The sequence below is a fragment of the Cottoperca gobio genome, chromosome 4, assembly GCF_900634415.1.
Source record: "Cottoperca gobio chromosome 4, fCotGob3.1, whole genome shotgun sequence".
Taxonomy (NCBI): Eukaryota; Metazoa; Chordata; class Actinopteri; order Perciformes; family Bovichtidae; genus Cottoperca; species Cottoperca gobio.
Genome location: NC_041358.1, coordinates 3,175,001 through 3,201,432, shown reverse-complemented (window position 1 = coordinate 3,201,432; position 26,432 = coordinate 3,175,001). Strand labels below are relative to the sequence as shown.

Here is a 26,432-nt window from a genome sequence, read left to right as displayed (position 1 = left end):
TTAACAAGTAATAAATAATTATACTGTGTCATTTTAAAGTAAAACATTTAGCAGCGGATTTGTTTTTAGTTCTCCCCTCACCTTTCCTCCGCTGTGTGTGTGTGTGTGTGTGTGTAGGGGGCGGAGCCCCGCCCGTCGCGAAACTGAGCAAAGCAAGCAGTAGACCGGGGGAGGTCAAACTCATTCACAGAGGGCCAACATTAAAAACTGGGACTACGTCGAGGGCCAAACACGGTCCACATTTATTGAACAGGGTACACATAAAGTGCAAAAAGATATGGAACATATTTAAGTCAACTGCAAACGGATTGCTGAGCAGTTCAATTCAAATATCTGAGCTGCAAATGCTCTCAGTTGATCAGCAGAATGCTGTCGGGAACAAAGCGGTGTGACCAAAGTTTCCTTCTGCATCCGAGTCTCCCACAGGCAGCTCGGCTTGGAAAGCTCTCACTGCATCACACATGTCTGTGATCACACGGCCCTGAAGCTGCAGGTTTAACAGTGAGATGCTTCGTTGTGTCGCACAAACAGTCCAGCTCACATCGTCCCAGAGATCTGTGGTGTCTTTCCCTTTGCTTTCCAAAAACTTTCATTTCATTCACATATTTAGATTCTTCCTCAAATGTCTTTTCCTGTGGTTGTGCCATGCATTGATTTAATTACCAAAACCGGCGGGCCAGTTATGACAGACATATGATATTTTCTCGCGGGCCGGATATAATTGCCTTGAGTTTGACACCCGTGCAGTAAACACTGAAACGTGCACATAAATGAGATAAATAACGTAAGCGTTTAGTTTATTTAATAAAAGAGCACCTATTCAATGCAACACTGATACCTCTATTAGTACTCGGAGACCTGTTATTCTTAAAAAATGCACGCATAAAGTTGCATTCAAATGTATATATTTTTATATATGGCTCTCAAGGAAATACATAAAAAAATATTTGGCTTTTATGGCTCTCCCAGCCAAAAAGGTTCCCGACCCCTGCTCTAGTTGGTGTATAAGGTACTATGAGATCTTTAAGATATGCTGGAGCCTGACCATTAATTGATTTGTAAGTCAGGAGAAGGATTTTGAATTCTATTCTGTATTTTACCGGGAGCCAGTGCAGAGCAGCTAATACAGGAGTAATATGACCCCGTTTCCTTGTTCTTGTCAATACACGTGCCGCTGCATTTTGGATCAACTGAAGAGTCTTAAGCGACTTTTTGGGACAACCTGATAACAATGAGTTGCAGTAATCCAGCCTTGAAGTAACAAATGCATGTGTCTTATTTTTGCAATGTTACGCAGATGAAAGAAGGCAGTCCTTGAGATTTGTTTTATGTGGGAATTAAAAGATCCTGGTCAAAGATGATGCCAAGATTCCTTACAGTGGTGCTGGAGGCCAAATTAATGCCATCCAGAGCTTCTATGTCATTAGAAAATGCGTTTCGGAGGCGTTTAGGGCCAAGTATAATAACTTCAGTTTGTCTGTGTTTAACATCAAAAAGTGCGGCCAAACTAAATTTGGGATTAGTCAATAAGTAAACAGTTTCCTGTGACATATTGATCTATGTTACAAAGAAAAACATAAACACGTCTCCCTACTGTAGATAAATGTAATTATTTCAGCAATGCGCACTTTGCCGCTCCCCGGTGTGAATTTGGTGTTACTGACGAGGATACATTTCACAGTATTTTGCCTGACTCGGATATTGAGTCGTATTTATTGGAGACACAGTATACGGTCACATGGAGGAAATGGCCGACAGGAATTCTCCAGAACCAGAGCTGTCAAGAGCAAACACCGACTGGTTGTAAGAGTAGTGTAGCTCATTAGGAGAAGAGCAGAACCAGGACTAGTGACGGTGAATGTAACGTGAGCGGAGGAGACTTAACATTTAGTGGTGAAGATATCAAGTACAGTAGAGTTTGCACTTTGTGCACAAATGAATGCTGCAGCAACTGAAGACCAACACAAGTTTCCCGGCTAAGGGGAGTGACGGGAGTGTACAGTGCAGAAGCTTGCACTGTACAGCTCGATAACAATTCTTATTACATAATTTAAATGAATGAATATGTAAAATACTTTTTTACAGCCCCTGGCAGAGTGCCACATAACCCATTATTAGAATCACTCTAACAAATATGAACGATGAACATCAGAGCATTTTGAATAAACAGCATTTTGTGAAGAGAGAAATCCTTGTTTCTCCTGGGGAAAGTGTAACAGCCTATAGACACAGGAAATAATGGTGACTGCATTTCCAACCATTATAAGGTACAAATTCGTGCTTGAAATAAAAAGACACAGCATTCCACAAACATGGTGGGGTGTATGAAAATGCAAACTTGATCTACTTCTAACCCGAAATGGGTAACTCTAGTGAAGTTTAATTAATGACCCATAGGACCCATACGTTGCTGTTGCGTCTCAGAAGTGACTCTCACAAAAGGCACATTTGTACCGGTGATTTGGTTTGTGTTGTAACAGTGAGTGAGAAATGGCTGGCTAAAAAGATAATTTCAGCCATTAAAAAGTTTTCCAAGTTTGAATGCTGACGCCATACAGAATAGTCAAGGACAAGCATAAATTGCATTAAACACAGTATAGAGCGGGAGAGGTGAGGTGAGGCAGTGATTAACATTTGGCTGCCGGCTAATTGCACAATTCAAGCTTTTGTCACAGTTCTCCACAGCTAACATGTAGCTCGTCACCTGGGTTCACCCCTCTCTGCTGTTATTCCTAATTGAAAGAACAACAAGGCTGCTGTACAGAAGATGTGGTTAGTGGAAAGAAACAGAATCCAACCGTCGATCAATTAGAGGCTTATCTCAACTGTCCACAACTGCTGAGCTCGCCTGAAGTCACCATGTTCTTCTGTCACATTGCATTTAATTAGTTTTTTTTTTTATCAAGGTCCGTCAAGGGGAGAGAGCTCTGGTGTCCAATCATCCCCACCACTGTCACTCACACATTGTTGTCAACCTTTTCTATTTTAGTTTTTCTAAAGGCTGTTGCTCTCTGAACACTGACCGCCACTGTGACATGTTCCCACTCTAACTGAATGAAGGTCAGTCAATAATACCTTTAACCTTGTCTCAACCTGCCAGCATGTACCTCAGTGTCATAATATTTATATTTTTAATCTCACACTTCTCCATTTACAGCAGCTAAAAAATCAAATCTGGAAGGACAAAAACATTTACATGCATATCAATATTCATGAAAGGCATTTCATTACCCACTTATGGCTAATTGTGGGAGTTAACAGGGTGGGAATAAATGCTTGTTCATGTGTGCACAATTTAAAAGTTGATTGATATTCATAATAGGGAACCTTGCACACAGAGGACAATCTTATCACAATATTGTTTGGCATATTCAGCTTTCTTTTTACTTACAGCAACCTATTAGTGTGGAATTCAAGCACATTTGTGCATGTGAAGCCCATAGTGTTTAAATCCACAACCAGGGAATTAATTCAGGTAATTTAGAGGAAAAACTAATATATTGGGTAATTAGCCATATCGTTTGTTATAGCCACCATGACAACAACTAAATGCAAACTTACTCACAGTAAAATAAATGGCAGAATATAGTACAGCACAGGAAACGCTGTTTGATTGATTCCTTCTTCCTAAGTCACGGTGCACCCCGCCCCACTACACTTTGGCCCTACTTCCTTTCATAATTTGTGAGCAGTTTTTCGTAGACTCTTGTTAAAGGCATCATTGCACTCATGTTACGTGCATTTCCCCATCTTTTGGCAGCCACAGTCTTTGCCCTAGGAGGCTGAATTTGGCTTTGAGGTCAAGTGTGTGGGTCTGAAGTTGTGTTTGTTTTCATGCCAATTGGCAAATAGTGGTTGTGGCAGTGAGGTTGTGGGAGGCATCACTGCACTCAGCAGAAAGTGTGTGTGTGTGTGTGTGTGTGTGTGTGTATGAGAGAATGCGTGGATGCATGTGCGTATGTGATCTCAGCTATTGCGAACTTGTGCTTTCTTCAAGGCTGGAATAACATTATTATAATGCACAAAACCCAAGGAATAAAGCACCAATGGGTGACAAATATGTACAGTTGGGTTGAGAGCCATAACACAGGATTGACATCGATGTGTGTGTATGTAGAAAATGTTTAGTAGCCATTATCAGAAAAGCCTAAAGGTTCCAGAGAACAAGGTAATACTGGTGGATACCACTCCAACACAGTAAACAGCTGTGATTGCATGCACAGATGTGTCAGAACTCAAAGTGGATGCACTCCATATCCTACTGCCAGGACACATTCTACTGTTGTATGATTATTTTTTAATGACTCCCGTCAACAGCAGATACTGAGAGATACTAACATCACTACTGCTCAGCAGCTTTTAGTGAAACTGTGTAGACTAAAATTAACAATACATTTATTATGTAGTGATGACCCATCATACCTTGTGTCCATTACAGGTTTATCAGTGAAATCTCAAAACTCCAACCAGACATCACCAACCTATCTGCATGAGTCGCTGTGGTAGCTACGCTGATGAGGCAGCTTTCCAACGCGGAAGCATGAGACATGGAAGTCCATCATTTTGCATGGCGTTGTAAAGTTGCGGTGCAGGACTTGACAGCCATGACTGCATCACTGAACATCACAATATACTGTAAACAAGCTTCCTCCGTTACTAAGTTTGTTTGTCAGGAGGCTGGTATACATTGCGATGTTCCGTGCTCCAGTCATGGCAGGCTTCACTGTGCAGCCAGAGAAGTGGTGCCATCTGCAAAGTATTAACTGGTGGAAACAAATAGTCGTTGTTGTAATATTTATGTAATATAATAATTCTGACAGACCGAGACACCTCGGTAGAAATCTGAATGTAATCCCATCTCAAACAACCTCCATAACGTGGTTTGGTTCTGATTTACAATACAAAATTAATACACATTTCAGTTTTTTTGCTGCCTAAAAAAACTGATTTGGGCTTACAGTGCAACAAGGCCTGGCACATCACTCTGCCTTTAATGAAGCCTACATAAAAAGGGTGGACACAATGAAAGCAAAAACTGAACAATTTAATGCAATCCAATTATTTAGTCCTACAATATATACCGGCATTCTTTTAATGTTCAATGTTTAGTTGAGAGGTGTTAATTAATCTCTTCTTTCAGACATGTTGTGGTGCTATTACATTGGATTTCATACTTGATAATATATATCCATACATACTGTATTTAATTGGATTACACAGTGCTGCTGTTGCTTTCATTGTGTCCAGCATCCACCATCTTTACAAGCTCAGTCACTGGCTGACCACAATCTACAACTGCATGTCCTCACCTCTGTATTCGCCGATTGCAGGTTCTACTGGAACGTTTCTGCTGAACCAAGATATTGGATGAACTTCATTTGGCCTTGATTTGCATGATTGCCTGTGATTAGAAAAGGCATACCACCACTGAGCAATCCAATTTGCGAGCAAGTATGCCATAGAACAAGCACTGACTGGCCACGTTTGTATCCATGAGTGAGCAAGTTAAAACAATTCACAGTGGTTTCTCCCAGGGTCAGTGCTCAGGAAAAACAATACAGTGCTAGTCACAATTGATGAGGCCATTCAAAGACCTACATATATACAGGTCTCTCTTTGTACAAGTGGACTATATTAAATGAGCCACAGCAGCATTGTGGACAATGTAGAAACATTGAGCTTTACACCAGCTGCGTATTTTCCCTCTATATCTACATTCAGTAAAGCATCCAGTATTGGATTGCTGCGGTGACAAACCTAAAGACAGATTGCAGATACAAGCAGCGAGAATGAGATCATGATGACACCCTTAGAGGAAGGTTAAGGAAATCAGACATTAAGAAGAACCACTGCCCCTTCATGTCTAAAGGAGCCAGTTGATGTGGCTTGGCCATTTAACATGGGTGCCTCATGAACTGGAGAAATGCACTGTGGAGTTACCGAATGTTCCAATGGCTGTCGCATATATGGTGGAGTGATTGCAGTGACACATTTCAAGTAACATCAACGTGAAATTAGCTAATAAACCAAAATAATAGACATTTTATGGGGGGATCGACATCAGGAGTTGTATGTTATTGTTATGCTTGAATCTTAGCCATGGGTGAAAATGTGGTCAATATCCAAAGAAATAAACATTTACTTTTCATATCTGAGTACATAATTATCTACTGGCATCTAGCGATTATTGGCTATAGCAGTAACTAGAGGTACATACTGTATAGGTCTTTATTCCCATGCTTACACATCCCCAGTGTTCCTACAGAGAACAAATAGAGTAAGTTTCTAAACTCTTAACAACTTGAGCACTGTCGTTGTGATATTATGACGTGCTGATATGTTTTTTTAGTTTTAGTCTTGTGCTTTGATCATTAACATATCTGTAATTTGGCAGCATTTAGCCGCACATTCCTCTAGGTCTTTTCTCCTTTTATTGTGCCCCATCAGAGCTTCACTTTTCATCTTTCTTTGGTTCTCTTTTTCTCCTGCTGTTCTATCTCTTGTTTCTCCAGCTCTCCGTGTACTAGTTCATTTGGGACTATAGCCGAGGATTAACTGTTTGCCTCGCGAGGTGTCCCCTATGAATGTATTTTCTAAAGATACTGGACTGAATGTAGTTAGCATTACTGCTGCTAGCTGCCATTTTGCCCAGGAATTCCACATATCTTTCACTAGCTAAAGCTGACAAATGTCTATCATCATGTAGCGTGTAGGGGAACAGTTTTTGAAATGCGAGTGCCGCATACACATTTATTTAAAAAAAGTAATTTTACTGGTTTCCAGCAAGTCACTTCATTTCTAAATACTGAAAATGTCTTTATGTAAACTATCATGACATTGTGGAAATGTTCTCTACCCTCCTGCTGAGCACATCCATGATAGTTTCTAAACAGGAAAACCTTCTATATTCTGCCTGCATATGCATATTTATGAATAGCTGGATGAATGAATATTAGAACTCAAACAATGAATAACAGAAATTATTGTTATTGAATACTGATGGGCTCAATGCTTCCTAGTTTGCATGTTCATGTAGTGTATGTTTTGAAGTGAAAATGATCTGAAAATGCTTTGGTTTGTGAACCTCCAGGGATCCAACCTGCTATCTTATGTTCTCTGTGCCAAAGGGAAAGATATGTTAGATTGCTGTCTTGGATGAAATTATAGTTTAACCTCTCAACTTTGTTTTCCTCAAACTAGGACTTGAGAAAACATAAAGCTGCTTTTGAAAGAATCTAGGTGTCCTGAGGTGATGGCATTTACTCAACACTTAAAATGCCTATGTAGTCTTTCATTTCAGCAATAAAGAAAATTAGAAAAATACCTCAATTTAAATCACAAAGTAGGATTATATATAGAGATAGACTATCATTCCATCTGCTGTAGAGAAGATTTAAAGTCAGGCCATGTACTGCTTCTGTCCTTTTCCTATCTTACAACCAGACACGGTGCATTAAAAGAGTGTCTGAGTAGGGAAAGAGAAACAGAGACAGTTAAAATGAAAGTAGATACCTTTAGAGAGTGAATTATAAAAGAGTGAGGTGTAAAAAAAGGGAGATGCAATGGGAGGACAGAGAGAATAAGCAAGTGAGCATGGAGAGAGAGCAGAGAGAATGGATAATTTCAGCCTGTGGTGCCACACCAGGAATCAATATTTAATTTCTTTGTCTGCTATGATAAGGAGAGAGCCAAATCATTTGAGATCTCTGCTTACCACTCAATCTACTAAATCATATGTGATACACAGAATGGCTTGCTGGACTTGTTTGCTTCGGGAGGTGTAGAATTGTCCCCTCAGGAGAAGAAGAAGAAATACTTTATTAATCCCTCAAGGGGAAATGTTATGTTTGCTCTTTTGTTATTTACACATTACAAACATAGGCTTGAAATGCACAAACGCGTGTGTATAACCAATTACAAACATATGCACATGCAGTAACGGAGAGGTGTCAGAGCCAGGGTCATGGTCAGGCACCCTGAGCAGTTGGGGGGGTTCAGTGTTGTGCTCAAGGGCACCTCGCAGTGCCCAGGAGGTGAACTGGCATAACTCCACCAGTCTACAATCCGTAATTGTTAGGGGACTTGATCCGGCGAACCTCTGGTTACCAAACCAAGTCCCTACGGACTGAGCTACTGCTGCAAATCTAATCCACTAATGCCGCTCTAATCTAGATAATCTTCCGGTGGTGAGTATGTTGAGACTGTTCTTGCATGCAGGAGGCTGTGTTTGAGTTATTATTTGTTTTGAATTGAGAATAAAAAGACAATATAAGAACAAAGCCATGCATGCCCACAGGCCAAGACAACACGTAATGTAGATGAACTCACTCATAAAACCATCGTTGAAGGAATCCATGTTTTGTTTTCCTTAAGGTTTAATGTCTTTAAAACCGCATCCTAACCTTTGTTCACATCCTATTTTCATACCTCCATGAAAATGGAATAAAACGATTTGTCCCATTTTTCAAAAAGAACATGTGGCCCTAACATGTATTACACTCATGACATATCAAATAAGTGGAGGGTGGCAGAGTGGTGTACCGAATTTACAATGCAACCCACAGCAACAACAAAGTGCCAAATGACACAAACAACTTCGCATTATGATAATGATAATAATTCCGTTCCAGACCGTGGTCTTTGGAAAAGCCATTTGCAGCTGTTGAACTGAAAAGCATGTCCCAGCCATCCAGAAATGAGTGACTGGGATATTAAATAGACAAAGAGATAGCAGGAGGGAGGGTTGGAGGGAGTGGGAGACACAAAGACACACTTAGAGTTCATCCAACTAGACCAAAACTAGTCTTTTTCTCTTTCTTAATCCTTGTACTTAAAGGACCTTAAAGGAAAACAAGTCAATCAACGAGGACAACCAAAGTGCTGTAACAGTGACCGAACATGAAAAATAGTCTGAAAATGTCCAAACAGTCCACTACCAAATACATTTCAAGTGCTTCATGAGTGTGTCATTGCTTGTATGGCAACTGCATTTGTTGTAAGTACAGTATAGGTGATTGTGGTTATCTTTGATAATAAACGTCTTTTTATTTTTATTTCCCACAGCGACTATGATCATCTGCACTGTTGTAACAACTTTCCCAGATGGAAACCGTATATGAAATATATAATATATATTTGACTGTGTAACTGATAAAAGATACACTTTAAACAAAAATTATTTGCATATACTTGAAATTATATAGTCGGACCAAAATGGTGTCACCCATGTCCCTCATTGGACACTTCCCTCGCCTCTCTGCCGGTCTGGGACAATGATTGGCCTGAAGCCACATTAGCAAATACCCACCCTACCTCGGTAAGTGTGCTATTGGCTGTTATGTGTGTGAACGGTCGTCAGTGAAATAATAAAAATTAATATTGCACTGGATAATGTATCCCTCAAGATAAGTGGTCAATACATAATGAACTGTAAAATATGCAGTATATTATGTATTTCCCACATGCTGTGCAATGTCTCTTCACAATCACAGGAAAGACATCCACTGTGTTTTTCTGTCTAGCTATTGATCAAATGATTGCAGAGTAGGTTAAAAGTCAACCTTGCCCACAGAGAAACAGTGCACTTAGGGAAAAGGCATTGATTAATCCTAGCTAAAATCAATTATGTATATTCCAGGGCCATAAATTATAGACAAATTAGGCTGTAATCTGTCTTTAATTCATTTAGAGAGCATCTATTAAGTAGAAATTAATCTCAAGAAGGCTGTGACTGCACCTCCTCTACTTATTACAGACACTTACATGGCACCTGCAGACCAGGCAAGATACAAACTAGTGTCTGAAAAATGCAACACATCACAGCACCTGATGAATGTCACAGCCACACGTAATGACAAAGCTCATTCCTCACATAACTAATATGTTCACATTCGTTCCTCTACTTGTGTTCTGTCGCTGTGATATGAAACCGTGATGGAAGAGCCGCGCTGACAGTCGTAAAAATACTTTGAGGCAGAGGCAGCTTCTCCTCGTGATTATGCATATTCATGGGGGCTGCCGCAGTCATACAATGCCTTCCCTGACAATACAAGAACTGTGATAATTCAAACATATTGCCGACAGTGTACTATGTCAAACATTATGTCAAGTGTGCTGTCGAACCATCCTGGATGGCTGCTTGGCCATAAAGTCAGAGAGTCATTCTGGTGATTTATTGTCAGCTTCGTTTCTGCTGGTTTTATGTAGGAAAACATATAAATTAGATGTATAAATTAGACTTCTTGGATGTTCCCTAATGCAGATGATGGTCATATTTACCATTTACGGTGTGATTCTGAAGCGGGTCTATTGTCATCCCTTCTTCATGTTTGAAAGCCTGTCACGGTGTCATAATTTATTTCAAATATCAGCCGTTACTTTTCCAGTCAGCCCGTACTCTAGCAACGAGAACACGGAAGATGATTTGTCACAGTGAATACAAAGTGTGTTCAAAATACAACATATTGGAAACGTGCAAAGATCCAAACGCATTGTGTGGATGATTTAGATTATGCACACTTATTGTTCTGTTCACCTGCAGTAGTGTCTTTTGGGTCATTTCATGGTATTTTCTATTATATTATCCAGTTTATTGAATAAAGAGGTGAGTTGGTCTTAAGTTTGGTCAAAATCCACAATCCTCATTCAGTCCAAAAGAAACAGCTTGAAAGCTCTGATTGCCAACACAGAAACTGCCCCTTCACTCTTTAGAGACCATCACACAGCATGGATTAAGCATGAGCAGCAAAACAAACAACCAATCTATGGCTGATCTCTTCATTGATCCAGGCCGCAGCCTGTTGGTCCCAAATCTGTTATAGATTTACTTCTGACAGCTCCAACTGCGTCAGATAAAAGAAAAGAAAATTAAGAGAAAATTAGACTAAATTCAGTTTATTCCTAAAAGAAAGACACGAGGAACCAACAGAAAGAGCTGTAGCCTCAATGACTAGGAGATATGCATTTGTTTCGTGATACTTGTAGCGCCAAGCTTTGTAGATACTTGTGTGCTTTAGTAATACAATAAACATGCAATAAATCAATAACACAATTGTTAGATTTATAAACTCATAGGATACAAACTTCACCCAACTGAAAAGAGAAGACAATAAATAATCGGAATAAATATTTGTTTGCTTTGAATACAATGTAATAATCATCCTTCTTTATCAAATCAAATCCTATTTATCATAATATTCACAATGTTCTGCAATAGCCATTGAACACATTTATATTAAATTATTATCTCGCTATGGTAGATTTTATTGCAGTGGCAGAACATCCTACTGCTGCTGATTATTACCAATACTGCATTAGACTATGTTGCTCAGCAATAATAATAATGATATTAATATTAAACCTTTAGTGCAATGTTTACATAGTTCACTGATGATGTTTGCATAGTAGAATACAATGGCGGGCCGTGCATTTCACACCTAGGCCTTCAGTGATGTCCTACACAGTCCTACCTGAATTATTCCACCTCTTAATACATCATTATGACGACATGGCTCTAGAAACTATACATTTAGACAGAAACACAGTTTAACCGGGCGTTGCATCAACTTAACATAGTCAAGTACAACAGAGTTATATTAATATTTCCGAAACATTTAGTTGTAAATATCAGGCATTCCCAGCAGTACAATGTGCAGTGCCTCTCGGAGGCTGTGAGCCATGGGTACCGCTCGTAGTTAGTGATTTGAAAGTGGCGGACAAACCCTTTTCCCGGCTGTTATAGGCTCGCTAGCCATTCTCTTCTCACGATGTCTAGCTTTTCTTGAAAAGTTTATCTTGAAAATGGCGTTGTAATTATATCTGCGACCAAATCGATCTCTACTCCTCCTTCAGCTATTGTGGGTTGAAAAGTTCAGTTTCAGCCTCTCTGGGAACCATCACCTTATCGTGGTGGAGAGGTTTGTGTGTCCCTTTGAACCTGAGAGCTGTGTTGTCTGGAGCCTAGTGCTCCTGGTAGGGTCTCCCAAGGCAAATTGGTCTCAGGCGAGGGGCCAGACTAAGAATGGTTCAAAAACGACTTCATGAAAAAAAGGGAAAGGGAAAGGAAAGGAGAGACCCTGCCCAGAGGAAGCCCGGGGCCCCCGTCTGGAGCCAGGCCCAGAGGGAGGGTCCGACGGCGAGCGCCTGGTGGCCGGGTTTGCCAAAGAGCCCGGTCGGGCACAGCCCGAAGAAGCTACGTGGTGCCTCCCATCCATCCATCCTGTGGGCCCACCACTCATGGGAAAAACCGCTGGGCTCTCGAACCGTTCTCCTGAAAATGGGGTTGGACTCTATTCTTCTCCAGAGTTAACCAAGGTGTGAGGCGTCGGGCCGGGGTGGGGATACTCACTAGCCCCCGGCTGAGCGCCGCTACGTTGGAGTTTACCCCGGTGGACTACGCCTTCAGGTTATGGGGGGGAAAACTCTGACTGTTGTTTGTGCCTATGCCCCAAACAGCAGTTTGGAGTATTCGGCCTTCTTGGAGACCCTGAATGGAGCCCTGCAGGGGGCTCCAGTAGGGGACTCCGTAGTCTTGCTGGGAGACTTCAACGCACACGTGGGAAACGATGGAGACACCTGGAGAGGCGTGATTGGGAGGAAGGGCCTCCCTGATCTTTGTTGTTGGACTTCTGTGCTAGTCATGGTATGGCCATAGCAAACACCATGTTCAAACATAAGGATGCGCCAAAGGTCAATGATCGATTTTGTAATCGTATCATCTGATCTGAGGCCGCATGTTTTGGACACTCGGGTGAAGAGAGGGGCGGAGCTGTCGACTGATCATCATCTGGTGGTTGTTGGACTTCTGTGCTAGTCATGGTATGGCCATAGCAAACACCATGTTCAAACATAAGGATGCGCCAAAGGTCAATGATCGATTTTGTAATCGTATCAACTGATCTGAGGCTGCATGTTTTGGACACTCGGGTGAAGAGAGGGGCGGAGCTGTCGACTGATCACCATCTGGTGGTGAGTTGGATCAAGGGGTGGGGGAAGACTCTGGACAGACCTGGTAAACCCAAACGGGTAGTGCGGGTGAACTGGGAACGTCTGGAGGAAGCCCCTGTCCTGGGGATCTTTAACTGACACCTCCGGCGGAGCTTTTCAGACATCCATGTGGAGGTTGGGGGCATTGAACCTGAGTGGGCGATGTTCAAAACCTCTATTGCTGAAGCTGCGGTGATGAGCTGTGGTCTCAAGGTCTTAGGTGCCTCAAGGGGCGGTAACCCTCGAACACCGTGGTGGACCCCGGTGGTCAGGGAAGCCGTCAGAGGCAAAGCAGCGGGTGTGGGAGAAGTTCGGAGAAGCTATGGAGAAGGACTTTCGGTCGGCACCAAGGTGCTTCGGGAAAACCATCCGGCACCTCAGGAGGGGGAAGCGAGGAACCATCCAAGCTGTGTACAGCAAGGGTGGAACCCTGCTGACTTCGACTGAGAAGGTTATCGGCCGGTGAAAGGAGCACTTTGAGGAACTCCTGAATCCGACGAACACGCCCTCTATGGTAGAGGCAGAGCTGGAAGCTGATGGGGGATCATCGTCAATTTCCCTGATGGAAGTCACTGAGGTAGTCAAACAACTCCACAGTGGCAAAGCCGCAGGGGTTGATGAGATCCGTCCAGAAATGCTGAAGGCTTTGGGTGTTGAAGGGCTGTCTTGGTTGACACGCCTCATCAACATTGCGTGGAAGTCTGGGACAGTGCCTAGGGGTTGGCAGACCGGGGTGGTGGTTCCCTTATTTAAAAAGGGGGACCAGAGAGTGTGTGCCAACTACAGGGGTATCACACTTCTCAGCCTCCCTGGTAAATTCTACTCCAAGGTACTGGAAAGGAGGGTTCGGCCAGTAGTCGAACCTCTGATTGAAGAGGAACAATGCGGATTCCGTCCTGGTCGTGGAACAATGGACCAACTCTTTACTCTCGCAAGGATCCTGGAGTGGGCCTGGGAGTACGCCCATCCGGTCTACATTTTTTTTGTGGATCCGGAGAAGGCGTATGACCGGGTCCCCCGGGTGATACTGTGGGAGGTGCTGCGGGAGTATGGGGTGAGGGGGTCACTTCTGAGAGCCATCCAATCCCTGTATGCCCAACGCGAGAGTTGTGTCCGGATACTCGGCAGCAAGTCGGACTCGTTTCCAGAGAATGTTGGCCTCCGCCAGGGCTACGCTTTATCACCAATCCTGTTTGTGATTTTCATGGATAGGATATCGAGGCGTAGTCGTGGAGGAGAGGGGTTGCAGTTCAGGGACCTGAGGATCTCATCGCAGCTCTTTGCAGATGATGTGGTCCTTATGGCATCATCGGTCTGTGACCTTCAACAGTCACTGGATCGGTTCGCAGCCGAGTGTGAAGCGGTTGGGATGAGGATCAGCACCTCAAAATCTGAGGCCATGACTCTCAGCAGGAAACCGGTGGATTGCCTACTTCGGGTAGGGAATGAGCCATTACCCCAAGTGAAGGAGTTCAAGTACCTCGGGGTTTTGTTCGTGAGTGAGGGGACGATGGAGCGAGAGGTTGGCCGGAGAATCGGAGCAGCGGGGGTGGTATTAGTCACTTTACCGCACCGTTGTGACGAAAAGAGAGCTGAGCCAGAAGGCAAAGCTCTCAATATAACGGTCGATCTTCGTTCCTACCCTCACCTATGGTCATGAAGGCTGGGTCATGACCGAAAGAACGAGATCACGGGTACAAGCGGCCGAAATGGGTTTTCTCAGACGGGTGGCTGGCGTCTCCCTTAGAGATAGGGTGAGAAGCTCAGCCATCCGTGAGAGACTCTGAGTAGAGCCGCTGCTCCTTTACATTGAAAGGAGCATCTAGTAAGGATGCCACCTGGGCGCCTCCCTAGGAAGGTGTTCCAGGCACGTCCAGCTGGGAGGAGACCCCGGGGAAGACCCAGGACTCGGTCGAGAGATTATATCTCCTCACTGGCCTGGGAACGCCTCAGGATCCCCCAGTCAGAGCTGGAGGATGTGGCCCGGAAAAGGGAAGACTGGGGTTCCTTACTGGAGCTGCTGGCCCCGCGACCCGATCCCGGATAAGCGGTGGACGATGGATGGATGGATGGAAGTTCAGTTTGTTAGCTCTGCCTCTCAATAGTGCATATCCAATCAAAAGATGTGCACGTGCTGACGTTATCGTACGCCTGCTAGCTGGCCCCGGTTTTCGCCAACTCAAAATCTGATTGGTTAACGTCACAGTTTTGTTTCTGTTCACTTTAAGCTACAGGAGCCCGCACTGTTGATTCTGAAGGCCTAAGGGCAGATTTCTTGGACCCTGGCAACACATTATAGCTGAAATATGATTGGATAAAAGCTCTAACATAAAGGCCAGCCCTCCAAATCTCGATCTGAGGCTGGAAGCAGCACAACCAAGAGGAAAGCTATGAAATTAAGAGAATAGACTATGGGGAATAATTTAATACATATTTCTGGAACACAGGGTTAGGGTTAGGGTTAGGTTATATCAAAATTAAACGTATATTCTGATGATGTTTAGGCCAGCAGAGAAGGCCTTGCTGACCCTGACAGCCCACCACTGGTAGAATACTGTATAATATTATAATAAGCCTGATTTGGTTATTCTTGGTGACTCTTGATAAGAGTAAAAACCAGTGAGTGAGCAGTGAGTGAGAACCATCTGACAAAGATAGACTCACTAACAGGTTCATTTTCTAAACTCCAGCCATAACACACTGATCCTGACTCCTCCCACACTTCCCTGCCCTGGACCATCTGTCAGACCACACACACGCACACCAAAATGTTTCAACAGTTACATTTTATGCACAGATAACCTGTTTGCTCCTACAGTTCTCTTGCACTTTGCACTTTGTATAACCGCACAATGTTTTATGAAAACCTGCATAATGTTATTTCACATTCTAAACATTCAATATCTTCTCACACTCCATGCCAAATTGGGGGAAGAACACAACAAATAAATAGTTATCCGTGGTGATGGTTATCACAATTGATCAGTATGGTGAAGGTAATCAATAAATAACTTTTTTAAACAGTAATTTTCAACATTTAAAGCACCACAAGTGAAATGTGAAGACACATTTACCTTTTCAGATTTAACCAAATCCACAACCTTTCCATAACATTAACCAAAATGTTTGAATAGCCTATACCTACATGTGGGAACCCTAGTTTACGGTTTTAAAATCCAGCACTCTGCAAGCCAAACGTCTACCTCTGACATCCCTACAACTTGTGTAGAGTCTAGGAATTTAACACTTCATGAACTTGAATAAACATTCCCAATGAACACATTGTTAATCCTGGCCACATTTCATTCACAACTATTTGGCAAAAGCATTTAGTGTCATATAAGTGTAAATACAGGGTTGGATGACATGGCTGAGTATTTGCATTCAATTAGTTGGTTAATAGATTATTCAAATGTATGTGCTTCATAATACAAAAAAAAAATCACTCAGTAAATTTGTAAAGTACCGCAGAAATATTAAGGCTTCAGTGAAACAAGGTTTTATACAGTGTTAATAATCGTGTGTGCTCCATATGAACAACATAAGAGGCAGCATGGAATCATGTCAATGACTAAGCCTATTGTGCATGAGACACACAGGAACTGTACTGTAAGCAACTTAGGTCCCCACACAGAACTTCGAGGGGTTTAAATCACACCATAGCAGCAAACTAAACCTACGAAATGCACACACACACACACACACACACACACACACACACACACACACACACACACACACACACCCATGGCAACTTCTTGGAGGAAGGACAGATGAAGGATTTGCCACTCTGATCTTTTTTCACTCTAACAATGCGCTGTCCACTGATGACCATTTGTTTTGAAATGGAGGTACCTGCTACAAGCCACCCACACTCCGACTGGAGACTAGACACACATACTGTACATCTCTGGAACAATACCCAATTAAAGCACATGCTCCTCTCCATTTATTTTGTATTCTTCTAGCCACCAAAGCCTCCCTTGTTTCTCTTTAAACCCTTGATTTTATCTTCCTCTTGCCTTCTTTTTGCCCATCAGCCCCCCTTTTGTCACCTAACTTTGTGTAAATCCCCTACAAAAGAAATATGTAGTTGTAATATAATTGGTTCCCAAGCACCCATTCCAAAACAATCAGTGCTGCAGCATCTCAACTTGGAAGACAGGTCCCAGCAAAGTAAGATAAGTAGGAAGTATTATGGCTGTTGCACAAACATGATTAACGACATGGTTAAATGTGTTTCTAAATATTGGGAGGTGGGGAGCATACCTGGGGCAGCTCTGAGACTCCTGAGATAATGAATAGAGCCACAGAGCATGCCAGAGATACAGCTGCCACCTAATGGACAATTAAATACCACGAGGCGAAACGATAAGGTAAATGAAAAGTAAACACGAAGGAGGGATTCTCGGAGGATTCTTTGCTTAGCACAGTGTTACTCTGTAGAGCTGTGATGATGCATTCAACCATTTTGTATCTGTTAACATGTTAACACATGTTCTGTAGACAATACAAAGGCTACATGAAAACAGTTGAACACGCTGCTGTAGAGTATCCCACAATATCCAATGGCTGACCGTTAAGAGCTATCTACAGGTAATATGCCACACTGTTTCTGTTGAACACAAACACATGTGTACGTCATTAAATAAACTGTTTCTGCAGTGGATGAGACATTTTCTGGTTCTACACACCTTTTCTTGTTTGTAATGCAGCTACAAGAGATTTTAAAAGGGAGACAAACAGGTGATGTGTGTCTGCTTCAGACCTACAGCATTACAGGCCATCAGCTACCTGAGTGGACAAGCACCACATACGTGGGCAATAGAATAGGTTTATTACAACTTCTTATTTTCATAGTCTTGGCAACCATTTCTATTGGTTATGATAGACTGTAACCCAGGTTAGGTTTAGGCTAGACTGGCTCTAGAACTCTGGATGGATTTGACTCATTAATAGCCGTTTTCTCAGTTGGAAAACGTAGATAGTAAGTGTGTTTCCCTCCACCTGCTTTAAGCTCAATTTGTACATGAGGAAACCTGAATGGTAACACTGGTAACTCGAAAAATAATGAGGTTATCAATAAAAGCAAAATGTGCAATGGAAACTAACATAAACATCATTCATTTGTTTGAGGTTTGACTAGTGCTCTTTTAATTATATCATGCCAATTTTGAATATTCACAAAACAGTAGTGGATGGAAAGGAACATTCATTTGCATTTATCTTGTGCCAATGTCTTGGAAATTTAGTTAAAACGTGTTTTTAATTTGGAAGGAAACTGGATAACTCAGAGCTTTGTAGGCATGATGACAGGAACATCATTGTCCTATGCCAGAGCTGGAAGAGAAGAAGTGGAAGTAGGAAGTTGGTCTGTGAATTGCGACACCAGATTTTTAGCTATAAAAAAAAAAGACGGGATGGTAGTATCCTCTTAAAGATTAAGAGTTAAGATGGTTATAGTGACATTCTCCATACAACTCATTTGGCCGACAAACGACAATTATAACATAGTTTAGATTTGTGTAGTAATGATGGGACATTTCAAGGGTATAGACAACATTTTCAGGCAGCAATCGAGACGTGACATTTCTGACGTCTTTAAATTGCACTCTAACTCTTTACTTAAGCTTCCAGATAGAACACTGTACGATTAACAGGTGGGGTTGATGCAGCGTCAATCAAAGAGGGCATATAGAGTAATGTATAGGCAATTACACTCTAGGTAGCAAGATTTAAATTGAAAAAGTGTCGAGTTGAGTGAGAAATGGTCCTCTGGCAAAGAAGAGAAAGCCAATCAGATTGGTGCACGCTGCATATCAGATCTTGAAAGTGTTCTTTCCTACAGCAGTTTTACAGCAGCATTCATGTCCCCCCAGTATTTATGACCGGTAAGCACGATGTCTGTCCTTAAAGAAGACAGTATCGGAGTTGCTGCTACAAGCATGAAGGCACAAAGTCTGACAAATTAATAATTTTGATGGAAAAAGAAGTCTATTTCAAGTATGTGCACACATTATCGAAACTTTTTCCTTTTTCTGTGAAATATATTTCATTAAAAAGGATATCCAAAGTTACTTTCTCTCTGATTCTTTTTTACTTAATCTCTTTATACGGCTTTGGCAGAGGCTGTCTGTAGCTTCCTTACAACTGAATGTCAAAGGTAGACTGGGCCATTCCAACTAATTAGTTAGTTTATGGTCGAGCAGGGGAATAAAGGGACATTGCGCTCTACGATCTGTTCACTCATGACCTCTTGTCCCTACCTCGGTGCCTGCTTATAACATGACTCTTTCCAGAGGATGGAGGACTACCCTAAAGACACAAATAAAAAAATACTGTATAGCATGACCTGAAGAGACAAAGAGAGAAGACAGTGGAGAAGATTTTAATGAGGAAAATGAGAGAGTGGCGAGATGCAGTGCTTGCTGCTGATGAAAGAGGAGATTAAGAGGTAATAGAAGAAGAGGGAGCAAGGTATGGGATGTAGTGCTTAAGGGAGAAGGGAAAGAACAAAAAAAAAGGAGGAGGCGGTGGCGCCAGTGGAGACGGAGGAAGGACATGAGAGAAAGTGACGTTGAGGTGTGTTGTTTTTTTCAAAAGGCAAAAGTTTTCAAAGTTTAAAGAGATGGTGAAAGTTTGGAAGAAGATATCTGGGAGGGTTGAATATACTGTATCTGCAAAACACCCGCAGGTTGGAATAAAAATAAAGTTTGGGAGGCTGAATCATAGAGCTGCTTTGCTTAATCAGTACAGTGGCCATTGCAGTTTGTGTGTGAATGTGAAGGTTTATTTAGATCATATTGAGAGTGTCCCCTCCCCCTCTCACAGAATAGGTGACATACTACATACTGTATGAACAATGAGCTCATACAGGGTGCTGGGGACGACCCAAAGTGGACCGATACAAGTGACAATAAACACAAATAAACAAAAACCCCAATGAATAAAATAACAATATTGGAAACATGATTTAGTACCTCAGTAAACATTTCATTAATGAGCTTATGTTCTCGATCACTAGTTTTAAGTCTTCTTCAAAAAAGCATAAATTATGATCCCATTTAGAGTAAAATAAAGGATAAAGTAGGGTATGTTTTAGGGTGGGGTTACTTTGTTATTGATAGGTAGCTACCACACAGCGAAGTCCGTTTGGGTGTTGTTTGCATTGTTGTCTTACAACTTTATCCCTTTCACAGTATGTTCATGAAAGTTAATTGTAACATTTCCATAGCCTAAAAATGTCTTGTTCAGCGTTCGGTTGTACTTAGCTCCGCCCTCTTGTGTCACATCTGGTTCCAAAAAACCAAGATGGCGAAACTTCAACAAACGTCACGGTGACTATGTCCACTTCCTCTATATAGTCTATGATAATTACAACCTGACCATGATCCCTGATGCTGCACTTAGTAATAGTGCTGCCATGGTGGTAGTACCAGAGAAGTTGGCAGTAGTCAACCCTGTCCCATACAACTAAACGGCATTCTCAACTACATTCTGATTGAACTGAAACTAAACAAAAAAGCAACAAAACCACTTGGTTAGGTTTTTAAGAAAAGTTCATGATTTGGCTTAATATGTGTATGTTTATTGCATGATTTAAGTTACGGACGTAAATTAAAAAAAGTCAACGTTGACTTGGTTTCACACGGGACAGTGGTCTCCTGTGTGGAAGTGCTGGGTTTGTAGAGACCTATCATCCACCACTACTACCTTATGCGGACTTCCACAGACTTTGATTAGAAACGTATTTGTAATTGACAATGCCGTTTCAAATCAAATCAAATTTATTTATATTGCCCAATATCACAAATGACACATTTGTCTCAGTGGGCTTTACAGACTGTACAGCATACGACACCCTCTGTCCTTAGACCCTCGCACCACACAAGGAAAAACCTCCTAAAAGAAACCCCACAATTAAAAGGGGAAACATGGAAGAAACCTAAGAGAGAGACTGAGGAGGGAACATCACATTGCTGCTGACACTGTACATCTGCGGTGACATGCATTGATGTTAGCAGTCATACTAGGGGGAGTGCTAGCAGCAGCCGTAACACTTACTCTCTGTATATCTGAAGTTAGTTGCAGCAGTGTTGGAGAAGCTGTAGCTCGGAGAGTCTCTGTCCCTCTAACTGGAGAGTTCAGACTCACGTAGGCCACTGCACTGCTCTGTAGGACAACACTGTTATCCTGAAGGGAACACACACATAAAGAGGTTATCATCATTACACTCCCAATGACATTCACAACAGTAAAATTGTTGTCATCACACTCACCACAATATTGTCATTATCATTATCTCAAGTCCACAGAAGTCCTTTACAGTTCTCAGGATTACATTATTGTCCTTGGCTGCCATTCTTTGTCGTCTGCTGTTGCTTGTAATGTAATTTAATGTAATTTAAAACCATCAGATTAAAACCTATATTTTAATATAATCTGACATTTTTATGAAGTATACATAATAATTTGTGTTCCGAGCCAGAGCAGGGACCTTCAGCCTCAGGGTCCAGTGTTCTCCTTTGTCATTAATTCAAGGTCTACAGAGAAATTACTACACATTCAATTTTATTTCACAAAATGTTAAAAAACATGTGGGCTTAAAAAACATGGAAATAAAACGTTTTGAAAGTGCAACTACCTAAAAACTAAGTAAATAAATAGAACTGCAACCTAAAAAGTATATCTATAAAGATCAGAACAGCCAATCAGATTACTCATCGATTGTGAGTTGAAACATTTTCAACACTGATTTGCCTGTTTTCTTTCTTTGTTCTTCCCCCGTTAAAGACCTCTACTATAGAGCCAGTGTCAGCCAAACTGTAACTGAGTTATGGGGGAATAAGAATAATAAATAGTTGATCATAAATGAGAATAATAAATAGTTGATCATAAATGAGACCTACTTAATCAATCTTCTATTATAGCAGATTTCCTGTTTTGAGAGAAAAGCCTAGGAACACCCACCAGTAACTGGCTCTTTCTTCTTATAAATGTTTATTGTGGCCACTTACATATGAAAAAGCTGCTGCATGAACCCAACTATTATCTTCATATGTATTATTTTAGCTTATTGCTGGCTAACTGTTAACAAGCCATAGCAATAGCATATGTCGGACAAAGTAGAAAGTTTTCTTCTGAATAAAATGAAAAGGTTGTGTATGGTGATCCTTATATAGCTACAATCTTTGACCCGTGAGCTGACATTTAAAACAGATGATCTTGTGCTTGCTGACCTTTCCCCACTCATAGGACCCAATGTTCCCCAGGGCTGACCCTCCCCATGAGCAAAACACAGTGGTACGGTCTGGCACCCATCCTCGTTTGGTTTGCTCTGTCAGTGCCGCGATAAGCTGATTCATGATGGCGGAAGCACCGCCTCCCTGGTCGCTGTCATGCCGACTGCCAACCAGCACGTAGCGATCTGCGAACAGATAAAAGGAGAAGGCATAGTGAAGACACATTCATGCATGTATTTCTTTGGTTGTAGGTAATACTGCTACTGTACCACATGTGTTATATATGCATGTATGGGCCACTTATGTCAACATTTATTAGATCATCTACAACCACATAACGTGGTTGTAGATGAGGATCAATATGAAACACGTTTCTAGTTTCCAGATCTATTCAAAGCAGATGTAGTGCTGAAAAGTGCAGTAGATGTTGTTGAGGCAAACATTTTTACAGAAAATTGGAACTTACTTTCCTGCTACAAAAAATATGCAAGAAACAAAGCATTGAATTAAGATGCCTCTGTTAAGGCCCTGTCACACATATCCGTATGGCAGAAACGTATGCTGGTGTATATGAACATTTGTCAGAGTCCAAATACGTCCAACTTTTCATCGGATCGGAAAAGTGAACATATACAGATATGCATGTCTAACCTATTGATAGAGTATCGCTTACTTATACAAAATGTATCAGACGAATGCCCAACAAATGCATAACCTATACAAAAATATGGCGTATACAAAATTACCGGACGTACCCAACGTGTGTCTTCAAGTTATGCAGACGTTACACATAAGTTAAGTTAGACATACGGGAATACTTACCTACGTAAATATAGTACGTAAATACCTACGTCAATACCTACGTAAATACGTTGGAGGTACGTTAGATATAGGCTACATCGGCTGACGATGAATCCTACAGCCAATTTATTGATAACGAGTGGATAACCTATTCGTAACCCATGTTAAGATTATGCCTGATGACGGAGTAATTTATTAAACATGTTTCTACAGTACATCTAGCGTTCAGCTATTGGGGTTTGAATATAGTATATAGCAGGGGTCGGGAACCTTTTTGGCTGGGAGAGCCATAAAAGAATATTTTTAATGTATTTCCTTGAGAGCCATATAGGCTATTTAATAAAATTTAATACAACTTTATGTGTTTCATTGAACAGGTGCTCTTTTATTAAATAAACTAAACGCTTATGTTATTTATCTCATTTATGTGCACGTTTCAGTGTGTGCTGCATGGGTGTCAAACTCAAAGCAATTATATCCGGCCCGCAAGAAAATATCATGTCTATCATAAGTGGCCTGCCAGTTTTGGTAATTAAATCAATGCATGGTACAACCACGGGAAAATATATATTTGAGGAAGTATCTAAATGTGATGAAAAGAGCAGATTAGTGGGCAGTATGCAGGAGAAGATGCAGCTGACGGTGTATCACTGCATCATACACCAGGAAGCGCTGTGTTGTAAAGCTCTGGAGATGGAACATGTAATAAACAACGTAACACAGACAGGACACTTTATAAGAGTCAATGTAAGTCTTTTCCTGAGGAGATACATCCTGAACATGGTGATGTGATGGCTCGCAGTTGAGGGAAAGTGCTGAATAGATTTTTCGAGTTGCGTGAGGAAATCTGCCAGTTTTTGGAAAGCAAAGGGAAACACACCACAGCTCTCTGGGACGATGTGAGCTGGACTGTTTGTGCGACTTAACAAAGCATCTCACTGTTAAACCTCCAGCTTCAGGGCCGTGTGATCACGGACATGTATGATGCAGTGAGAGCTTTCCAAGCCAAGTTGCCTGTGGGAGACTCTGATGCAGAAGGAAACTTTGGTCACTACGTGTTTCCAAACACTGACAAACATCTCCACATCGACCGCGCATTCTGCTGATAAACTGAACGCATTTGCCGACTTTGCAGCTCAGAAATAAAAATGTAACTGCAAATGTAAATCCATTTGCAGTTGACTTAAATATGTTCCATCATGTCGTTTTACACTTTATCCAATATGTGTATCCTGTTCAATAAATGTGGACCGTGTTTGGCCCTTGACGTAGTCCCAGTTGTTAATGTTGGCCCTCTCTGTGATTGAGTTTGACACCCCTGGCTGCTTGCTTTGCGCAGTTTATCCTCTGCTCTGTTTCACGACACACACACGTGCGAACACACTTACAGTCAGAGACAGAGCGGAGGAAAAGAGAGGGGAGAACTAAAAGAAACAAATCCGCTGCTAAATGTTTTACTTTAAAATGACACAGTATAATTATTCATTACTTCATTACTAAAAATGTCAGCTCAAATTGTCTGCGAGCCATATTGCGTCACCGAAAGAGCCATAGGTTCCCGAATCCTAGTATATAGGGTCCCTGTGAGTAGCTCATCCTCACAACACGTCTTGATGAATACATCAATCCATCATCAAGCTAGCATCAGAGAGCATGGAGGATGCTGAGAGGCTGCGACAAGAGTACATTCTAGCCGTTCTCCAGCATCAGCATGGATACCAAATGGCACTTTTCCAGCTCCGTTGTCCAGACGCTCTAATACGTTTTGTATAAGTAAGTGATACGCTATCAATAGGCTTGACATACGTATAATAATTTGTTATGTATACGTCAGCTACAATACCGCTGTGGAAAAGTTGGACGTATTTGGACTCTATGTGAAATTTTGAGCTACTTTTCATATACGCCGGCATATGTTTCTGCCATACGGAACTGTGTGACGGGGCCGTATGTCTGCCGTGTTCGGCGTGTCGTCTGGGTCCTTCAAATGATCACAACTTACCCTTAATTTATATCAACCTATTGCCGATATTTCGTATGCGCCGGCATACGTTTCTGCCATACGGATATGTGTGACAGGGCCTTTATTGCTTACCGTAACGATGAGTGCTACAACTTTAAAATAATATCTTATACTGCAGAAGTGCTGGACCCACAACTGTTCAGTACTGCTTAGAGCCTTAGACCAATTAATGATGCACACCTGGGTTCACTGTCACTGATCAAGCACCTTATCTGCACCAACTAAACACCTCTTCATGACAGCAATCAGGGGCTAGTGAAAAAGAAGCAATTAGTCTTTAGCAAGTACATCACTTCTATAATTTTCTTATTCCATCATAATTTTTAGGTTTAATTTTTCTTCAGTAACAATACTTTTAAACTGAGTAGATACAATACAATCATGTGGCCTATGTTCCTCAAACCATCTTACACATATACATCCGTTCTCTCCGTGGTCGTACTCAAAGAGTGCTGAGACTCCAGGTTGTATTGACAATAATTAAAAGAATAAGTCTTTTAACCACACTCAAGCAATTTGGTGTCTGTTTCCTTCCTGCTTTTTAGAGCTTACCCATTAGTCTCTTGTTACGTTTGAATATGTTTTATATTGTTGCATTTAACTCCAGAGACACATTCAATCATTGAGGGATGCTTTGCTAATCTTATGTAGTGTTAATTCTTGGCGCCGTGAGACTCTTCCCTTTAATAATACCTTGTTTGAAAAGATAGTTTTTCCTCTTGTCTTGTGTTAAAAGGAATCATAACTCCAGACACCATTACACTCAGACATATAAATCTTCATGAATTCGATTCAGAGGTCATTGTATCAAGAGAAGTGACGTGAATAGAGCAACAAAACAAAATGGTGAAAACACATTTATAAAATGAAAATGTGTAATACTATAGTTGAGTTAAATATCACAAAATGGTATTCTAGTACAGTGTCTATGTGTGGTTTTCCTAGGAAACACATACAGACACACACAAGTGCTCCAGGCTTCTTTGTATGCCTTACATATTCTACAAAGAGAGCGTTGCGTGTGGATGCACAAAGCAACTTCCTGCAGGCGAAGAGAAGAACAGAGCAAAGCTCATCACTCCAGCACAGAGCACTGATGACTTTGTTTGAGAAAAGAGGTGCTTAGAAAAGCCTGCTAGCTTAGCCTGAGCATCTGACAACACATTATTGCACTGAGCAGCTTCCAGGGTAAATCAACCATTACTGTAAACTGCTAGAAATCAGTCATATATGAAAGCTCAGTTTGCTTCTTTTTTCTTCATTTAATTGCATATGTTTTTACATGTATTGCTCAGGATTCACACACTAAAGGTTAAATGAAGCATTTACAAAAAAAACTATATAAAATACAAGTCTTCAAATGCTCTGGCTGCCCTGAGGCC

At 41.5% G+C, this 26,432-nt stretch overlaps 1 protein-coding gene across 1 annotated transcript in view; it reads right to left on the bottom strand.

Moving 5' to 3' along the window:
- The window catches only part of naaladl2 (N-acetylated alpha-linked acidic dipeptidase like 2), a 323,222-nt gene that overhangs the window by 139,204 nt on the left and 157,586 nt on the right, over nucleotides 1-26,432 (bottom strand). The window contains exons 9-10 of the mRNA XM_029428942.1: nucleotides 22,224-22,411; nucleotides 21,049-21,177 (exon numbers count right to left, since the gene is read on the bottom strand). Coding sequence (XP_029284802.1) covers nucleotides 21,049-21,177; nucleotides 22,224-22,411 — 317 coding nt within the window. The remainder of the gene's footprint in view (nucleotides 1-21,048; nucleotides 21,178-22,223; nucleotides 22,412-26,432) is intronic.